We start from the raw sequence: 20660 nt of genomic DNA on the forward strand, positions 1-20660 counted from the left end.
CTCCTACTCTTCCCTCTGTTGTCAATTAAGTCTCATGAACTGGACCTGTTAGTCTGCTTCTGCGCTGCTCTGCAATCAACCTCATTCCCCAGATCTGTGTCATGCTCTTTGTAACCTGTCCTCACACACCAAGATTGCCATATTATTGGAAGCGTTCAGTGAGTAGATGGTTTAATGCCTGTTTCTATGTTTTTGACCCCAACCAAGCTTTCTGGATATTCATGCCTAGCCAAGCCCTTGTCAGACATCCTACTGAGCTTCTGGTTTCTGGGCCACAGCCTGGACTGTTTCCATGATTCTTGCCAAGCTACTTCACTTTATTTATCTGTCCTTTCTGTCCAGATCTTCTGCGCATGAACCCGACCCTGCTCCTCAGACTCTGACCAAGCGTTTGCCACCCTGCCGGTCACCTTCTGCTGTGAGTAGACAGCCCTTTACCGCCAAGACCCCCAGCTTGCTCGTGTAGAGGTTTCCTGTCTGCACCAGCTCTTTATTAACACATTTTTTTTAGTGCAACACTGCGTCTGGCTTGAATATCAGGTTCCCAGCCTGTCTGATATTTTACACCAACAATACCATGATTCCCAACACATACCATACTGCACAAAACAAAATCTGTGGTCTATTCTAATAAGCAGGGTTCACGCCAGGAATCCAAACAATTTGACAAGCTCTACCATTTCTGATGAGAAGTAGGGTAAAATAAGACCAGAAGATTTATTGGCTACAGAGAGCCTCTGGTTTCTCTTTGAGTAATTTTTAACTAAACTTAGTGGTGGTGTACAAATGTGCTTCAATGTAAATATATGGTCAGAGAACATCTCCAAAAAGTCCCAACCCGTGCACCAAATTCTTGATTTTAAAATTATGTCATGTTGCTTGATGTTTAATCATTTTACCCAGAAAAACAGTTTTAAATGCCCCATCAAAAGGTCCACACTGGTATGGCGTTCACGCCCCATGAAGACTGCATGTAAACTTCTCACATGAACCGGTTGCATGTATTTTTGTTTGTGTGTGTGTGTGTGAGATTTTTAATTGTTTTAAACAAATTACAGTTTTATTCTCCTAGTTTTACACTTTGACGCCTCAAAAGTCCTAAAATAACTTCTGGCACAATCAGTGAGTTGAAGAAAGCCAAAAAAATGATGTCATGTGTATATCAGACGGCATGTGTGAAACAGAGAAGATGATAAGTGCAACAGAAAGTGAGAAGCTGAGAGATGAAAAAGCAAAGGCATAAAGAGTTTGGGCTGGTTCGGGTACACAGCAACCCCTGGGCAATGTGTCTTTACATCTCGTAATTGTCTTTAATTAAGCTAAAGGTGTTATCAGCTCCTCTGAGCACTATTACAGATTTTTTCATAATTACCACTGGGGGTGTGGGGGCTGAATGGAGAGATTGAAAAGGAAGGAAAGTAGATATGCATTGTGGGTATGTAATGACAGCGATAGAGACAAAAATGGAAGCGCATGAGGAAGGAATAACTTGTGAGGAGGAGTGTTGATGCAAGAAGTGAAACAGAGGACATAGGAAAAGTGTGAGAGGTTGTTTGAGGGGACGAGTTTGACTTCAGAGGAGTCAGAGCAGGGTACTGATCCTGTGCCCCCTCCTCCTCCTACTCCTCCTATATGGGTAAATAATCACCATAAGCTTCGGTTCTGTCTAATGAATCCACCACCAATGAGATAATGATGGGATATCTGTTAGCTATGTGCTTCATTATGGCTGCCACAGACCCCCGGAGAGCACGGGGATGGAGAACGGCGTGAACAGCAGTAGGAATTGAAGGACGAGTGGACATAGGAAATTGAATGACACGGGTTGAAGGACAGGAAGGAAGGAAGTGTGAATGAAGGAACAGTGAGGGGGGGGGGCATGGCGCACAGTAAAATGGGTGGTGGGAAAATAGAAAGTGTGAAGGTCAATTTGGTATGGGTATGAAAAATAGATGAATGTGTGGGGGGAAAAGAAATGAAATCCTCCATTCGGTGGCCACACTCTTTAAAGCTCCTTATTCTACCATGAATACATACAATTTAGCTTTAGCGGTGGTGAAACAGGGAGTGCGGAGGGGGGGGGGGTTGTCTTTGCAAGCTGCACTGCCAGAAGGATGCTGCAAATTTTATCATTCTCAAAGCAAAGTGTCTTCGCCAATTAAAACACACAACTGTTTGTCTGAATGACAGTTGCTTCGCACTCCATGGGTGGGCGCGGAGAGGCGAGCAAACACAATTTCAGCTCCTTTTTCTCAGTGAGTCTATAGAAGTGGAAAATATCAACTCTTAACTTAGTGTATTGGTGCGCAGAACATTAGGCGACCTCTGATTATTATCACAGCCTTTTCAAATTTGCACCTCGGGAACAAGCTGCAGAGGAAGTGGGAAAAAAGGAGCAGAACAGAGGGGAGGCATACAGAGCTGTTTAAACAACGGGACTTACAGAGATGTAATTACTCTGGCTGTAAAACACTTGGGTATAGAGCTTAGACCTAAATCAGATAACGCTTTTGCCATGCCACATTAAAAACAAGGAATCTGCATGGTTGTAAATAAAAGCACTAACATATTTCATGCTATAGGTAATTTGGTAAATACGGTGTTTAGCAATAAATTTAAAAATTCACTATTACAATTAGAGACTAATCCTAATCATTTACCTTTGGGATTTTGGTTTAGTTAGGTGTTATCAATTCTTGTGGTGCCCAATAAGGCAGAAATGTTTATATGGGTTGGATTATGATTGAAACGATCAATTTACTGAACGTTTGAATCTAAGAATTTAAGTTTGTATCAATCTTTAGCTAGTTTTTTATTACATGCTAATGGTAAAATTGAACTTGCTGGGAAGCAGTGCTTTTTTATCCTGAAGTAGTTGCCAATGAACGGCACTGTCTTAATACGGTGCAAGAAAACATTTTTACATACCACCTCCTCGCATCCAGCTTTAGCTAGTTTTCCAATAAGGTTAATGCTATGGTGTTAAACCTGCTAGCAAGATGATCTTCCCAACTCTGAGGTGGTTGTAACTTATGAACATCACAGCTGGTTGTGGATATAATGAAAAAGGCCAATATGCTGCCTTGTTATTATAGATTTGATGTATACCCAATTTTGACCATTTTAGTGCTAATGCTAGATTAAAACTGGCTATGCTAATGCTAAAGTCGAACATGCTAGTAAGCAAAGTGTCCTGACTCTGAAGCAGTATTTTATTACGAGAGGTGAATCTAAGCGGTGTTTGTACTGTAAAAGAAAATGTTTACATGTCCTCTTGTAGCAATAGATGGTAATTGCATTTAATCTGGTTAAACCGACCTTAAAAAAAATATGTCAGAATTTGTTAAATTGAGTGAACGCTTAAAAACTTGGAAGACATCAAACAAATGTGTTTACTTATCTTACAGCTTTGAAACTTGTATAATTTCAACTAAGATAAAATAAAAGCTTAGTAAACGCAAAGAATTGTGATGCCTGTTTTGGTTGACAAGGTGTCAGTTTTGGGGAAAGAATTTAAATGGGACATATTATGCAAAATACACCTTTGCACAATTTTGTACTTCCGTTTGGGTCTCTGCTGTTTTGTTGGCGCCTGTCACTACCCGATGTGTACCGGAACCACGATCTGTGCTGTCGGCTCTTATGCGAATGAACAAACAGAATAACTTCCAGGGGGACAATTTTTCGTTTTTCTTACTTTTTTCTTATATTATCTGTTTTGTAGGGGGTGGGCGAGGGGAGGGAGTGTTTCTTTTATGTATTTCTTTGTATTCATGTGAATATTGCATGATTCAAAGGGAATACCAAAACTACAGAAAAAAAGGTTAATCGCATTTCTATGAACGCTTTGACTGCTCTGAGCATGCGCAATGATCACATCACACATAGAAATGTATTTAATTTATAAATATATGTATTGTAAAAATCTATCCATTGGCTTTGTTATATGTTCTATTCCCTGTTATGTTTTTGTAAGAAATAAACGATGTGGCTACTAGAACAACAAGGTCTTCTCTTCTCTGTGACGGGTCCACCAAAGGGCTAATTGGCAGCATAAATACACCATAACTCAATCAATTAGGCTATTTTAATAAACAATTTTCTACTTCAATATGGTTTCATTCAAAATAATGTCAATTGCTGTCAAGTTAGTTATAGCATTTTGTAGGAAAGTGGCTCATTTTAATAGAAAGTAATAATTTAATTAATATGTTCGCCTTATAGATCTATATTTTAATGACATTAAAATGTGCACTACATATATTATATGAAATTATTAATGCGAAAAAACATAGTAGAGATTTATAATTAAGGATGGAAATACTTATTTTTCCGAGTCCTGTTTGAACTAATAAAGCGCATTCAACAGCGACCTGTAAGATATTCTGATTGCACATTCACAAATAAGCTGATGGTACAGATGGAGCTAGCGGTACGGACTGGGCAGTGACAGTGCCTAGAAAAGGTGCTGTTTCAAAAGCCTCTTGATTATTATGTCACCTAGCGCCCCACCCCAGCCAAGCACCAAACCTAGCAACCAAAGTTCTGCATGGCAAGTTTTGCCAAAAGACTTTGACTGGAGAAAAGTTATGTCCCTACTGTTTGTTGCAAAGCTGCAGACAATGTGGCGACAATGTGTCTTGTGTGTTTTGTATTGTTGTTCGGCCTGAACAATTTGTAATTTAGCACAAGCTAATATGCTACTATAATAGCCATTCAATTAGAAACTTAACATTCAGAAACCACTTGCATTGCTGATTGTGCAGGTGGCTCCACTTCTTCTGTTTCAGTGTCTTTATCAAGGTCAAACATGTACGGTTGTACCATCTGTTTGCAACCATGTGCAAGTGTAAACGTTGAGTTGGAGGAGCACGGCCAGCTACAGCTTATTTGCATCGGAGTAACAGAGTCCTAACACTGCTCATTCTGAAAGGAGCTCAAAATAGGCAGATCTGAGGAAGTGAAATCTCATTATCTGAGAATGATTTTGTGCAAAAAAACAACAACAACATTGAACAGGGTTGTATAGTAGCCTAACCTTTTAAAAGGGAAGCATAATAGGTCCCTTTTAAGTTTGTTTCCCGCTTCAGCTTGGTAAGTGCTGGCGCTTATGCTAAATTCAACCATGCCAGCAACCTGAGCCACTTACCTGGAGGGAGGTGGTGCCAGTGAATGGCACATCTCAACTGTGGTCGGCATGCCACTTTTTGTAGAGTAAGTTTAAAAGCTTTATTTCTCTTTCAATAACTTCATCCTGAACCAATTATTCCAGTTTTCTTTAAAAGATAGAGGCCATTTTTTTTACAGTCATGACAGGTACTTGTTGGTTATGATTCTACTGCCAAAGGGGACCCAACAGGGGTGCCCGTCATGATAGGGGAGATCCTTTGCATTCATAAATCTTTTTTTGTACACACAAATGACTGCAGCTGTGAAACTATTGATATCGGTCAGGTCAATATGGAGTTAACAAATGAAAACCTGTAGCTATTGAATATATTTATAATACAATAGTTGCTTCTGGAATCAGAATATCTAGATAGATACTATTATGCAGGTGTTTAAAATTAATAATTTTAAACGAACAAAAGCCAACAAAAGCCAAAGGTGAAGTTTTCTCAGTAAATCATGAAAAAGGAGCAAGTATTTTTAGGGAGCAATTATAAAAAGCAAACAAAGCACATATGAGTTTTAGTTTTTAAATACAATTACTTAAATAAATGAACGCATAAACATTTAAAAAAAATCTATATGCATAAATGCTAATTGTTACACCAATTGTTCTGGTTAGATTCTAACAGTTTGTTTCTTCAGTGTGAATCCTGGAAATAAAAGCAAGAAGGGAAATAATAAGCTGTTCCCCTTTGAATAGATTTTTCAGATTGCTGCGGGATTTGTATTTTCCAGATGCGTTAATGGGTGTTTACATTTTCTGTCTTTCTTTTTTTTTTTAGCATCTATAAAGCTTTCTTTGAAATCAGAAGGGCAAATTTGTTGCCTGCATGAAGAAACGAGCAGCAGGGGGCGCAAGAATCATCTGTTTCAACTTGCCTCCACATCCAAGACTAGAATAAGTCAAACTAATTTTTAAAGAGATTGGTATGTTATTTATGCATTTGCTGTTTTTGAAAACATTTACATAAATTACACTGAAACGAAGATTAGCATTGATTAAAAAACAGTATACACGGGAGAACAAATGATCACATCCAAATAACAAAAAAAGGGTTAAATCTGTTCTAGAGGTATAGATTGTCCTATTTGTTCTCGTTTCATTGCGTTCATTCTCATCTGATGAGCGCGGAGCAGATTGCAAAGACCCCACGAGGCCAGTCTTAACCAAATTTGGCCGAGTAAATAAATAAATGCAACTCCGCTCGGCAGAACACCTGCTGATCAGTTTAGCTGCCAATCCAGGTGGAGCCAAGTTTTGCCAGTGCTTGTGGCAATTTCAACAAGTTCCTCTTGCGCCTCCCTCTTCCTGAATTTGATCCTGCGGTCACTGGGACCTAATTGTTTTCTTTTTTTTTTTTTGGGACGGATGGCTGTGACGCCTCTCTGATGACATCACCCAGTCAGTCCCACATACACACCGCGGTGCGCTCTCTAGACTAGTTGCGGGAGCGGAGACGCGGCGAAGCACCTCATTACATCCTGAGCGCCAGCTGCTGCTGTGAGTGGAAATATTCACCTGTGACGAACTCATCAGGATTTTTTTTTTTTAAACAAAAAAATTAAACCAAAAGAAAATAGGGAGTCTGTTAATCGACTGCCATCTAATTAAAAGTTTTATTATGTTTATTTTTTATTGTCTTTGCTGATCCAGACTTTCCATCGACGTTGAGGTTTTTTTTTTTAAAGGCGTCTTTCCTGTTTTGACTTTATTCCCGGACTGTGCGCTTCTACGGAGGATCATAATGGCGAGGCATTACGCCCGAAATGTGTCCGCAAAAACGATCGGACTGCTCTTCTTTGCGGCGTCGATACTCATCCAGCACGGTAAGAAACTATGTCCTTCTGAAAAGGTTGTCGTTGTTTCGCTGTTTTCCGAGCTAAATCTCACGAACCACCTGTCTGGGTGACGACAGGGGGGGAAAAAAAATCAGGTGATCTCCAAGCTCTCTGTCCATTTTAGTTACTTTTTTATTTCGAAAAGTTTCTTTAAAAAAGAAACTACACATACGTCAGGTTCAACTGCGCAATCACCAATACCCAGATTACATGTTTGTCCATGAGTTTTCGGTCATTGGTCCTTGACCCGAGTTTCGGTGGTGACTCAACGCCATTTTTTTGCTTCCTGTAAGGTGTGGCTCCTATGTGACACAGGTGTTCTGGGAACGCACTCCAAACCACTTTTAGTGGCTCCCTCGTCTTCCCATCTCCTCCTCAGCGTTATCCCCCTTTGCTGCTCCTCACCCCCCCTCCTCTTTACGCACATTATCAGCCATTAGTTACAGTTCAGTAGAGTAAAAATGGACTGGAGACAAGCCCCAAATTGAACATGGAGGGAGTTGCAGCTGAAACTTGATGACAAATCGCTTCAATCCCAGAAGCTGGATTTATACAGCGGGTCATAAGCAATAACACCGAGTCAGGTGTGTTTGTGTGAGGGATGGACTGAGCTGTAAATTAGGAACTATTACTTTAAAGTGACAGAACCACTCTTGCTCCTTCGGCTGCCATATTAATAATTCAGGTGTTTTCCACCGTTGAGCTCAGGTTTCCCCACATCTGCGCTGTTAAAAACCGACTGTTAGAATTTCAGCTATATTTCTGAGTAGAAAAGACCCCCTCCCTTTTTATCTAACTCCAACCAGCTTTTAAAATGTACTTGTTGAACAAAATCTGTTGAATTCTAATTATTTCTAAGCAAATTTCTGCTGTAATGTTGTATATTGTACTGCACCGTTGTAGCAAGAAGGTCCCTGGTTCAAGTCCCGACCTGAGGTCTCTCCGCATGTTCTCCCTGTGGATTCTGGGTACTCCACTCCGGGTACATGATTGTTAGGCTAATTGACGCCTTTGGGTGTGAGTGTGGTGCCTGGTTGTTTGTCCAGTGTGTGTCCATGTGATGGACTGGCGGCCTGTCCAGGGTCTCATACAATGGCTACTGGAGATAGGCGACCCTACATGGATAGGCGGGTATAGGTTATGGATGGATGTTTTATTGACTTCAAAATCAAAAGATTTTTTTTTCTTAATCAAATAGAAGTACAAAGTGTTCACCCAATCAACGGGTTTTATTCACGGGGTAATTTGATTCAGCAACACTTTATTAATGATGAAGGGAAGCTAGACGGTGGTGCAGCTCTCATTATCCAAGTTCCTTCAAAGAGTCATTACAGATGGTCAGAGCTGCAGGCAGGAAGGATCTCCTGTAGCCTGTTTGGTTTGAAGCAGATCTGTTTGAAGATGCTCGGTTGTGTTGCTGTGTTGTGAAGAGGGTTCTTGGAGTCATCAAACGCTTTGTTCCCTGCTCTGAAACATCCTTCTAATAACAGCGTGCATTTGCTATTTCTCAGTCTGGAATAATCGTCCCTATACATTCAAAACCTGTACTCTCAGATCATTTGTGTGTGCAAACAAGTTTTTGTAGATGCAGAGGATTCTTGGTGTAACAAGCACCTCGGCTAGATCTTTAGTTCTTTCAAGAAATAATCAGGTTTCCCCTCCATGCACCCCACCCCTCCTCCCGCTAAAAAAAACCAAACAAAAGCAAACAAACAAAAAACTCCAATGTGACTGAAATAGTATACATTTAGATATGTCACTCCCATAACACTGTTTAAACCTTTTTTATTTTTTTTGCACAAACAATCACCACTATATCACAGTCCTTGGCCAGTAGGTGCCTTAGCTTGCTAGCATGTTGACCTTAGCGTAACGCTGTTGCTAAACAGGACTCATTAAAGCTGGATAAAAAGTCTTTATATCTTGCCGTTGTTCATTGGGGGACGGGTTTACATTCACATTGTTGGAATAGATTTAAAGTTCATTGACAACTACTAGCTCAGTTAAGAATAAGGTGACCAGATTTCTATAATGAAAACGGGGGACGTCTCTGATTTTTGTTAAGTCGAGGGAGGGGTTGTTTTGCCAGATCTGCAACGCAGACGGGGCGGGGAGTTCGGCTCAACTCTTTTACTACATCATTTTGTTGAGCTGAGCTTTTTTTTACTCCATCATGATACACTGAAATTGGGGACATTGTCCTCCAAAACGGGGACTGTCCCCGGAAATCAGGGATTTAAGAAGCTCAGCTAGTTAGCAAAATTACTAGCGCTATCGCTAAACTTGCTAACGCTGGAAGCTAGCTTGAGTTCTTGCCCAAATGCAGAAACTTTTTCAACTGCAAGTCTTATGACTGTACTTGTACTAAATCTATTTATTTATTCTTAATACAACCTAATTGCAAGTCTTAATATTTTTCCCTAAATGTCACAAACAACATTTTCTTTATTTTTTTCTTTAACTTTGAATCTAAACGCTTGGGTAGGGTTTGTTAAGGTTAGTGTAACAATTGTTAGAATCCAACCATTATTTATCTTTAGATTAACAAACGAGTAAGCTTGATAAAGTTAAAATATCTTTATGACAATTTTTTTTTTAATATATAGTGAACACCTACCACAGCTCCCACAGCCAATAAGTAAGGGGGGTGGTATGCCTGGTATGCAGTTTCATTAGCATATTTGTGTGTGGCATTAAACCAGTTCATCTTTTTTCTTTGCTTTGCTAGGCCATCTATTTGTTTTGTGATGTAATTGGGGCAAGAATGTAGGACTTGATCTCACATCCTGGCACAGCTACTGAGCTTTTTTTCTGTTTCAGGGGTAGACTGCAGTGTGGTTGATTATGGGTATTCTTTTGTTAATCAGGATTCATAAGCACCATCACTTTTTTATTTTTATTTATTTAGGTATTCGTGCTGTGGGACCCGCTTGGTCCAATTTCATTTATCAGCTCACGAAGTGCTCTTAGAGGAAGGGAGAAAAATGGGGGAAATACGACACAAAAGGTTTTACATATTTATGAGCAGAGAAGAATGCCAGGCTCAGCCGGGACTGCTTTTGGTTTTTCTTCACTGAAAACATTTTATTCTTTTTTATGTTATTTTAGAGTGAAGTTATGCAACTTAAATCGCAACAACTGTTGAAATGATAAAAAAAAATCTTCTACTCGTCGTCTTTGCATTTTTTTTTTCTAGTTCTGCTCAGGGTTTGATGGCAACCACTTCCTTCCACCTTATATCTGCAAGTGAGGGAAGTGATTTGACTCAGTTCGTGGTTTAATATGGCTCAGATTCTAATGAAAAATCCAATATAGAGTTTATGGGTTTTTAATTAAGGTTGCCTTCTGTAATATTTCTGTTTATATAAATGCAGAATGTATACCTTAATCAAAACAGGCATGTGGGCTTCCAGTATAAGCTCTGAAATTGCTCTTTAAAAGCCCACCCCCCACCTGCTTACTCCAAAAGATTCGAAGGAACCATGGATGTGGGTCAGAAAAGCTTGCCCCATTACCATGGCGATGTTTTTATTGGAAGAAGGGTGAGCTTGTGGGTGACGCCATAGCAGCATTGTCTTTATGGCTGAGTAAGCTGCGTCTGTGCAGGGGGGTGGCTGGATGGTATGTGGAGCTGCCTGAGAAACCGGTGGGCATGCGGGGTGGGGTGGAGTGGAGGAATAGGAGGCTGGAGTGTGTTTTTTTTTTTTTTTTTTATTTAATTTAATTTTTTATTATTTTTTTCATTTTGTACCAGAGAGCTTGTTGCAAAGCTCCTTCATATGCAGAACGACTCCTAATGACTCTCATCAGTTGTGAGGAAACAGGTGGATTTTCAGCCCCCTGCTGCTTTGATTTGCTTTGCCGATGGCCGAGTTTCTGGATTGGCTGGAAAAAACTCAACAGGCAGAAACTGATTAAGACAGGAGACCCCCCCCCCCCCCCCCCAAACCAGCCACTAGAAACTGCCCCCTCTCTCCCGCCAAACCCGCTCACCCCTTCCCCCACGTCTACCGTCGAGCACATAGGGGCCTTGTTCTCGTCCTCTCTCCCGCCTCTTTATCTGTGGTTCTCTCCTGTCCAGCGCTTTTGTCTGAGTGATGGTAGTCATTGGGTCATTCAAATAGCCCACCGGGCCCACCCCCCGCCTCTCCCTCTGGGCTCAAGGCTGGCCTGTTTTATGACAGAAACAACATGCGCCGCAGACGGACAGGAAAAATAAACCACATGTGACCTGACCCTGGTGTCGCCGCCGCTCTTGGATTTATTGTCCCAGCTGAAACTTCTTCCGTTGTCCAATCATATCCACTGATATTGTATAAATGACCTGCATTTTCTAAGTATTTAAAGGTAATTTAGCACAACTGGCCCTCCCATACACACACACGCACATGCACACACACTATTTCCTTTTGGCAGTCCTTGGTGTGCAATAGCTCAAACTATTACATCTAACTACTTCCCTCCACATGGTGTGAACACTGCAGTCCTGCCAAGACTAGGACCATTCATCATCACAGCAGAGAAAGAGCACTGTACTCTGTCCATTAAGAGGAATCTAATTGATGGATCACGAGAGGAGCTTATTTTTCTTTTGCCTGCTTGAAAAAAAGTCCTTAGTATCTCATTAGTCCCTGAGGGGTCCTGGTCTTGGTTTGGTTTTTAGCATTAATGGCTGTCACAGTCGGTCCTATCATTATGGAAATGAGCTGTCCGATTTCCCCCCCCCCCTTCTGCACAAGGTCTGTAAATGTCAGAAGGATTGTGAAAAGGTCGGGAGCGTGTGTCCATACTCGTGTAAGAGACTCTCGTTCTGGACGTGACGCGCTCTACTACACACACATGCAGGTATTAAAGGGGTTTGATTGTTAAAATGACACTTCAGTGACCTTCTTCTTCATCTTATAACCACAATTAAGAGTCTGTTGATTCAGACACGAGAGGCGTGTGAGTTTATGGTTTAATGGAGATGTGGGTTATCGCGGACATTCGTCTGTGTGGAAGCTCATTGGCAAACCCTGAAAATAGATTTTTCTGTACCAATATATAGCTATACTAAGACTTTTGTTACTGCAGGTAAAATAAAAACTGCTTCAAGCCTCTTAACCGAACCAGCCCCTTGAAGGCAAACGGATAAACGAGCCCCCACTGAATGTTGAGCAGCAGATCTTTGTGGAAATATTTGGCATTTCACCAGACAGACGGTGTTTTGGATGGTTTCCACATATATAATTCTAAAAATATAATCAACATACTGTCAACACTTTACGCACGAAATGCCTCCTTTACCGATTAGGTGTTGCTGAGGGGTTGGAGACATTTTATCAGCAGACCTTTTTAAATGCTAAAAGCCTTTTTATATGGAGGCCCTGTTTGCTGAATTAAGGTTGATACTCAGCAACTTGCAGAATTACTTGCAGATATAGATATTTCCATAAATTAATTGTGGTTACTGTGCTCTGTAAACAGTACCAGTGGCTAGAAACACAAACAATCCATCACGTTTATTGTTGACTTGGCAGATATTATTAGAGGCTGGGTGGATGGATCTGAAAAGGGGGAGCGTCGATGAGCACGAGTCACTGCATCTTTTGCCGTGTTAGGCCACGTACTCGAGCACAAATGCAATTCTGGCACACACAGTTGCACATGCAGCTGGTGGCGAACGAGGGCAGTAACCTGAGGCCGTACTGCAAGCCGGCGGACGTTCGACTAATGGGGAGGAGGCGTCGCGTTACAGGATGACGCTGCATGGGAGTTTCTTTTTTTTTTTTTTGGGAGTGTATCATTTGATCAGCTCATTGATTCTTAAAGTAGTAACTTTTCCCCCTCATTAAAGTTGCTTTGCCGCAACAGACGAGCTAAAGCTAGAGGCTTCGGGATGGATCTGTTTCTTTATCAGTACCCCTCGCCTCCCTCCCTCATGGCCCCTTCCTGTTCTTACATGCTGTGCGGATGGTGACCTGTGTTGAGGTCACACTGAGAGCCCCCCCTCTGGGATGTTTGTGTTCGACTCCCAGGGTTGCCTGACCGCTGGAGCCGGTCCCATCTGATTAAAAAAAAAGAAAAATGAACAGATATCCTCCTTCTGGAGGGAGTGCCAAATGTTATTAATATGGATGGGGACGGCTGAGGGCTTTCCAAAAAAAATGCAGCCGCGCTTGGGTCGATGCTTCTCTTGGCAGAGGTGTCGGGTTAAACGGCGATTGCCGCCAAATCTGTGTGCTCGCACACTGATGGAGGTTGACTGCAGGAGGCCGTTCCATAATGTACTCTAACCACCCACATGTTTGCAGATAATGGAGAGTTTTAAGACTGTAATATTTGCTGGTGCAGCATGCCAGAGCTTATCTTTGTGGCGCTACTATTATGCATGTGGCTGTTTGTTGTTTTTTTTTCTATTTTTTTTTTTCTTTTCAGCACCCAGACATTTCCAGACCATTAGTCCAGAAACCTTCTGCCAAGTCTGCATTTTCCCTACTTGCATGTTTCTAACTAGCTAACCCTAAATGGAATTTGAGGATATGCTGGTCAAGGCCTCTCCAGCGCAGCCAATGTGGAGAGCGAGCCGTAATTTTCAATTGAAGACCCAGTTAAAGGCAGCCAAACTCTTTTAAAATAAAATCCTCTTAATTAACTAGACTGGGAGAGATTGGTGTCTCCGTGACCCCCGCTGCAGTGAAATCACCGAGGGGAATCGGCGGTGGGTCGGCGTGCGCCTTGGGATGTGGTGGGGTTCAGGATGTCAACGTTTACAAGTTTCTCTCTCTGCAGCGTTTTCTGGCAGAAAGGGCGAAGGAGGGATTTTAGAGAACTGCAAGAAGGGAATGTACTGAGCGGGCCAGGAATTATCAGCTCATTTGTAATTTAGTCGTGACTCCCCTCCCCTCCTTTTCTCACTCTTAAAGCTTTAGACACATATTTAATTGCCAAAGAGCCTTTCATGGAGACAGTAAAGGACTGCTCTCGCTAACCTCTCTCTTCTTATGATTGTAACCTGGCATTTAGCCTCTTTCTGTCATCTTTCTTCTTGTTGTTTCTCTCTTTGTCACATTCTTTTACTTCTGAAATCCTCCCTTCGCAGCACTCAGCAGATCTGGATGCAGCTAAGCGCTGAGGCTCCTTGACTGTGTCCTCGCCGGCTCGTCGCTGCACGCACATACACACAGCCGCTCATTAGCAGTCACCTTAATGTATCTAAATGTAGTTTGCGAGGTGGAAGGTGGTTTGCGTTATTGATCTGGTATTGAATGGCGAATGATGCAGTGCCCTCATGTGATATTGAAAACATTTAGGGTTCACGACAGGAAGCCTGGAGCATCTCTTCGCCTCCCCCCCTCCTCTGATAATCCCTCCCTGCGTCCTCTCTGCCCCCACGCTTTGTGAAAACGTCCAGCCGCTTTTGCCATCACCTCCAGCTCCCGTGGCTGTTTTTCACACGTTTTTGCTCCTTTGCGTTACCCGTCGACACACCTTTTTGCATGGCACCATGAATGCGGGCAAACACGAATGCGCCGCGTCTCCTTCACACCAGACTCTGACAAGGTCATGTCCAATTCACACTTATCTAGGGTATTGGACAGGTTGGCTACAGGAGGAAATTGAATTTGGCGAGACAGGTCTTGTCAGAGCTCAGGGAGCTGGATAGTGATCCATGTGCTCCTCTAAAACCTCTAGGGTTCCTACATGGTTTAAAAAAACAAAACAGAAGTTGGCTTTCTGCATTTCAATGTTTGGATAAATGTGGGTGGGGGGTATCGAGGTGTTAAAAACATTTATTTCCAGAGCATAAAACTTAATGTGTAAAATGTTTCTAAAAAGTGAATTTTCGAAGAGTTTATACATAAGACACATGGAAGCCTAAATAAGAGGTCAATCAACTCTAATCTGTCACTTTGATGTGATTACCTCTGAATCACTTGAAAATGATTTGCTCTCTGTATTTTATAAATGCATTTTATGGTGGATTCTGTGTAAAAAGGAGCTGCATTAAACCAAGTTTCATTATTCAGAATTGCTCACATGACACATGACATATGACTAAGCATCAGCTGGTGTGATATACTCATGGGATCACCCGGGATAACCTCGAGTAAAACTGCTTGGGTTTCATGGTATTTACACAGAGCATCAACTCCGGCTGCCTTTTTAATTGATGAAAAACAGATTATTAAGGCAATAACCTTCCCACTGACATGCGTTTATTAAGTTTAAGTAACCTGCTTATCACCATAAGAGTCGTGGAGTTGAAACGGACTAACGCGTCATTTCAAGGACTTGATCAAAACAAGTTCTGGTTGCCTTCAGATAATTGAACGGTTGTCCCAATTAAAATCAAACTGAGATATTGACAATAAATGATCTCAGAATTTTCTCTGCCACCGACCAAATATTTAGATGTTTTAATTTGCAAGTATAACAAGCTTAAGATTTTGCTTTTTGTGAGGTATTTACATGATAAAACAGGATTGTTATCTCATTATAAGAACATCTGTTCTGACTAAGAATCCAGTGGTCTTGCTACGTTGAGATAATGAAACTGCAAGTCCTGCAGCAGATGATGGACCAGGATTATAGAGCTCCAACTCTAAGCTAATGAAGCTGGTCTCACAAATGTAGGCGCAATGAACAAAATATTATTTGTTCATCTGCTGCCGCTGGCTAGGTTAGGGTTATCCCCGTGGTGAAGCCATTTAAATGACAAAACCAGCTTGAAATTCCTCCTCAAGGTGATGGAAAGAATGTGACTATTCATGCCAAACAAGTTTCGGTGAGTGTTTACTGTAATGAAGCAGTCATTACATGAAAACGAACTTGAGCTATTATGTTGCCGTAATAAAACTGATATGACTATAAAAGGTTGAACTTCTCTCGATATAAGACCAACATTGTGATCCCTACAAAATAAAGTTGCTTAGGTTCAGGGTAATGCAATATCTGATCAAGAGGTTTCACTACGACACAAGTTGGAGAGCTTAACATGGGCTAATGAGAGGGTTATCACAATAAAAGCTCAAGCTCTTATTTCAAGACTAGAAAACAAAAGTCTCAGGATTTTTTCATAAAAGATATTTATGTTTTAAAATTGACTGGCTTAAAACACGGCGGTATAGTTTGGTTCAGGTAAAACATTTTCTATTTGCGGTTTTGTAGCTTATTTTTTCTATATTTTTTTTTTAGCTACAAAACCGGTAGAGCGCATGGATACTGGAACCAAAACATCATTAAAAAAAATTAACCCTGACAAGCTCAAACATTTGTGTTAGTGTGTCAAAATGAAAGTGAAAATGATGAATCCCTCGACCCTTGACCTTCACACACTGGTGGGTTTCAGTAAGGTTTGCTTTTCCCATTAGACCGGGGCTCTTATCTGACCAAACGGCTAAAATTACACTCCTGTAACGTATAGTCCTCCGATATTCGAGATAAGAAACCGGACTACGCTGTTGCGCAACAGGTTTTATTTATTGCAAAGGCATGTAAGGGAGTGTTCTTGCATTTCCCAAGACAAGCAGCGTTGTTATGATCCTGCAGTTCAGTGTCGCCACCGCAGCTATCCTCTGCGTAACGTGTTGGTTTGGAAATCTGCTGTGGAGCTGATAAACCGGTCGCACAGTCATCATTAGTCCCCGGAGCCCTACGGTGGCAGCGGCGCTTAAATCCCCAGCAGCCCATTACGGTCAAACGGAGGCAGCAGGTTTCACTCGGTTATCAGCTCGGTGTTTTGTCAACATTTCGTGGCCGGTTTGTTTGGGGAGGGGACGGTTCGCCTCCGTTGAAGTGATTTGTCTCATTTGCCCGACTGATTGCCTGCTCACTAATGGGCCACTTGTTCCTTTCTGCCACTCTCCCCTCGGTCACATTTGTATCTCAGCTTCCAGTGCTTCATCTTAATTTATTCCTTACTTCTGTTTTTTTTTTTTTTTCCTTCCCTCCCTCTCTCTGTTTACGTGCTCTCGCAATGCTCCAACTTCCTCTTCTCTCTAATTTGGTTCGCATAATTGATCCATCTGCTCGGTAAACTGCTGTATCTTATTTTCTTTTCTGCTTCTTCTTCTTCTTCTTCTTCTTCTTCTTCTTCTTCTTCTTTTGCTTTTTAGTCGTCAATCCCTTGTTTCTGCCTCTGTAATTGGCATGTCTGTAACTCTCTGACCCTCCATCTCCCTCTGTGTCCCCCTCCGAAGCTTTCCTCTTCTCCCCGTCCCACTATCCAATTCCCCAGTTGTCTCTTCCACCTATATCAGTCCCGGAGTTTCTCTTTAAGCCCATTCAAACTGCCTTTGCTACTTTCAGTCTCCCACTCTCATTTTCTCCGCGTCTTTCCGCCGTTAATGCCTCCTCAACAGCCTCCAGCCTCCCTGCAGACGTGCGTTGCAGGCATCCGCACCTTCCTAACGAGGTTTTCTGTTTCTTTTTCAGTCTACTCATCAATCAGTGTTGTACACTTGTCTTTTTTTTTTTTTCTATTTCTTTCCTAATGGGCGAAAGACGCCTCCTCCCGCTCTGCCTTGGTGCGCGTTTTTTTTTTAAAGGTTAACTTGTTTTGACAGCGGTATACTCCTCTACTCCGTCTCGCCTGCTCCCTTTTTTTTTTTTTTTTTTGTCGTACGGTTCAGGCTACGGATCGACATCCACCACTTCAACCACCTCCTACACACACGAGTGCAACTGGAACATGCACTTCTCATGTTTGCATGCAACACTTAAGGATGTCGGCTTGATTTAATGGCTGGAACGCTCCGGAGAGGAGAACTCGAGTGACAGAACAAAGTCAAGTGACGGGCGGGGGTTGTGCAGAGAAAGTGGGGTGAGAGTAGAGTAAAATGGGAAGCGGAGGCAGGATTTATTTAGTTTCAGCAAAGCTAACCTGTCGCGCAGCGTTGGGATCAGGCCGACATTGTCCACTCCCCTGCTGCTGGACGTATTCACACACCGCTCTCTTCCGCTGCGGGCTGCGGCCGAACCGGTAGCTTGACTCATCTAACAAGAATCTCACTCTGAAGGTGAAACGGTTATTACATCTGAAAGTTAATTCCTGCTGTGTAGAGTAAGGCTGACAAGGACTTAACAGGGGTAGAGAGAGAAAAAAAAAAAAAGCTTTGTGTTGCCTTTCTGCTGGGAGATAATAAAATGTGAAAGGAATAATAAATCTACACTCTTCTGTCGTGCTATATTTTACTGTATACTCTCTTCATTGGCACTTCTGGTAAAGATGTGCAAAAAGCCCACGAATAAAGCTACCTTTTATCGCAGTAATGTAATCTCAGTGAAATAATTTGCTGCCGTTCCCTACAAGCAAGCTTTGATTATTTTTCTTTTCTTTTTTTTTTAAAATCTCTCCTTTTGTCGTCCTCACTACCTGCTGGCAAGATAAACTTGGGTCCTTGTCCATGGTTATTCTGAGAGTAGTTGAGGAAGGTTTAGGAGAGCAGCTGTGTTCTAGCAACCACAAATATGCTTTAGTTGAAAACCAGGTTTCTTTATTTTTCCCATTTTTGAAGAGAGGCAATGAGAAATGGCCCTTTGTCGCGTCATTCCTCGAGATGACAAGACATCATGCATGTAGCTACCTTCTTGTAGTCATTTCTCGACTTGCGATCGAGACACACGTGCCTTAGTTAAATGGTATGTTCTCTTGTCTTTCCCATTTTGAATAGTGGCTAAGAGGAAAAAAAAACTTTTGTCAGGTCATATTTTTACCACAAGGAATAAAGTCTTCCTGGACATGCTGATTGTTTTTTTTTTTTTTTTTTTGTCCCCCTCCACTCAATTGCTAAAGTAGATGGGGTATAATTTGTCCAAGAAAAATGCAACTTTAAGATTATGCAGCTGGAAAAAGAAAACCAAGATCCTAACTTTCTGTACTTCAGCAGAAGGGTAGTGCTAATCTACGGTTTTTAAAAATGATCTGGTCATGTTGAATCAGCACAAAGCTTTATGGTACAAATTCAAATGACTTTACAAGCCCTTTCCTCATGATGTGGCAACAACTCTGAAGCTCTGTCGGTATGTCACTTTATTTTCTAGTGGCGGTGTTCCCCAACTGGCGGCTCATAATGCTATGTTTACAGTTCGATGTCGCTCTGACAGCTTTGTCAAAACAAAACCGAATATGCTAATTCAGGACATACAACCTCAGCAAGAGAAATGCATTCAGTTTACGATGTAGTGACATAATCTTTCTATTCAAAATATAGGGTGATTTTAAAAATGTAACTTTGCATAGTAGGGCTGGGTTATATGGACCAAAAATAACGACTCAATATTTTTAGACTGAATGCCGATATACAATATTTATCTCAATATGTTCTTCTTTTTATAAAGTAACTATAAAATGGAATCTCTGAATAAAAGCTTTACCCCAAAGGTCAGCTGTAGATGCATATGAGAAACGGGGGGGGGGATAATCAACTGGAATACATTAAAGTTTATTTCTAACACAATATATACCATAGATCTGGAACAATATAGTCTCATCTTATATCCCTTTTTTTTAAAATCTTGATACTTCTAAAACCGTGATATATTGCCCTGCCATATTCCATTGATGTTTAATTAAAAAAAATATCTAGGACAACTGTAATAAATCTTTGAGCAGCTTTTATAGACAGTACAAGAATATTTAGTTTTTGTTTTCCCAACCTTGCTGTTTTATATTGGTTTACAGTAAATCTGTTTGCAAAGGACACATTTAAAAAAAAAAATGATCAGGAAAACCATTTTTTTTTTAAATAATAAAAAATATTGTTAATTCTAAAGTCAAACATTAAACATTTTAGTTCCAGTGAGGCTGAGGCTACACCTAGGCCCAAGAATACAAGCATTGCTGCCAATTGCTAAGGCTGACACCACTGAAGACATGGTGTTAGAATAACCATACAGTTTTTGAAGCTTTAAACCATCATGGATAATGGATACAACACAGTGGCAATGTTAGAACACTAAGACTACATTACTAATAGCTGGATTTCAAAAGCTAATCCTAATGCCAACACAATATTACAGACATAAAATGCCCTGTTTGGTCAAAGCAGCATGTAATACATTATTAGTCAACGTGGCTTCCTCTGGGTATGAGACCTGTGGAATATTATTTTTTTTAATAATTTTTAACTGTTTTTTTGTAGAAAAAAAAAAGATATCCATTTTCATGTTAAATTAAATACAGGAAAAATGCAATGTAGTATTAAACTGTCAACAACTCAAAGGTCACTGAGCTTTTAACAGTACATTTAAAACAGTCAGTTGTACAGGGAAGTGAATAAGTTCACTGTTTTACAGCCTTAGGGCCGTTTTTTTTTTTTTTTTTTTTTTTTTGGTCCAGTGCTGGACATAATGATGCATTCGGTGTAAGGCAAAACAGAGCCTCCATTGTTCCTGGTCAAGCTCAGAAAACCGTCCTCCTTCCTCATCGCTGCAAACTCTTTATGCTTTCTGTTCCCTCTAATCAAGGTGAATCGAGTCCTGCCCCTGAAAAGGCCATCTATTGTCGTCTGTTCCCGTCCCGTCCCTCTGCTCCGCGCCACACCTGTAACAACGCACCGCTCTGTCATTGAGCAGTAACCCTGGAGGAAAAGTGACCGTGTAACCAGAGATGATTGAGAATGGCAGCAGATAGAAGGGCTTTTGTGCTTTCTTTGCCCCACCAAAGT

The 20660-nt window shown here is 41.2% G+C and overlaps 1 protein-coding gene across 2 annotated transcripts in view; it reads left to right on the forward strand.

Moving 5' to 3' along the window:
• The first annotated feature begins 6562 nt into the window (after positions 1-6562).
• si:ch73-22o12.1 (nectin-2) overlaps positions 6563-20660 on the forward strand; it is a 132932-nt gene continuing 118834 nt past the window's right edge. The window contains exons 1-2 of one of the 2 annotated variants that reach the window (XM_012870323.3): positions 6563-6673; positions 6862-6999. In XM_012870323.3, coding sequence (XP_012725777.2) covers positions 6918-6999 — 82 coding nt within the window. In that variant the 5' untranslated portion in view covers positions 6563-6673; positions 6862-6917. Of the gene's footprint in view, positions 7000-20660 lie in introns of both variants that reach the window. The other variant, XM_036135174.1, reaches the window with a different exon arrangement.

Source organism: Fundulus heteroclitus, chromosome 3 (assembly GCF_011125445.2).
Source record: "Fundulus heteroclitus isolate FHET01 chromosome 3, MU-UCD_Fhet_4.1, whole genome shotgun sequence".
Lineage (NCBI taxonomy): Eukaryota > Metazoa > Chordata > Actinopteri > Cyprinodontiformes > Fundulidae > Fundulus > Fundulus heteroclitus.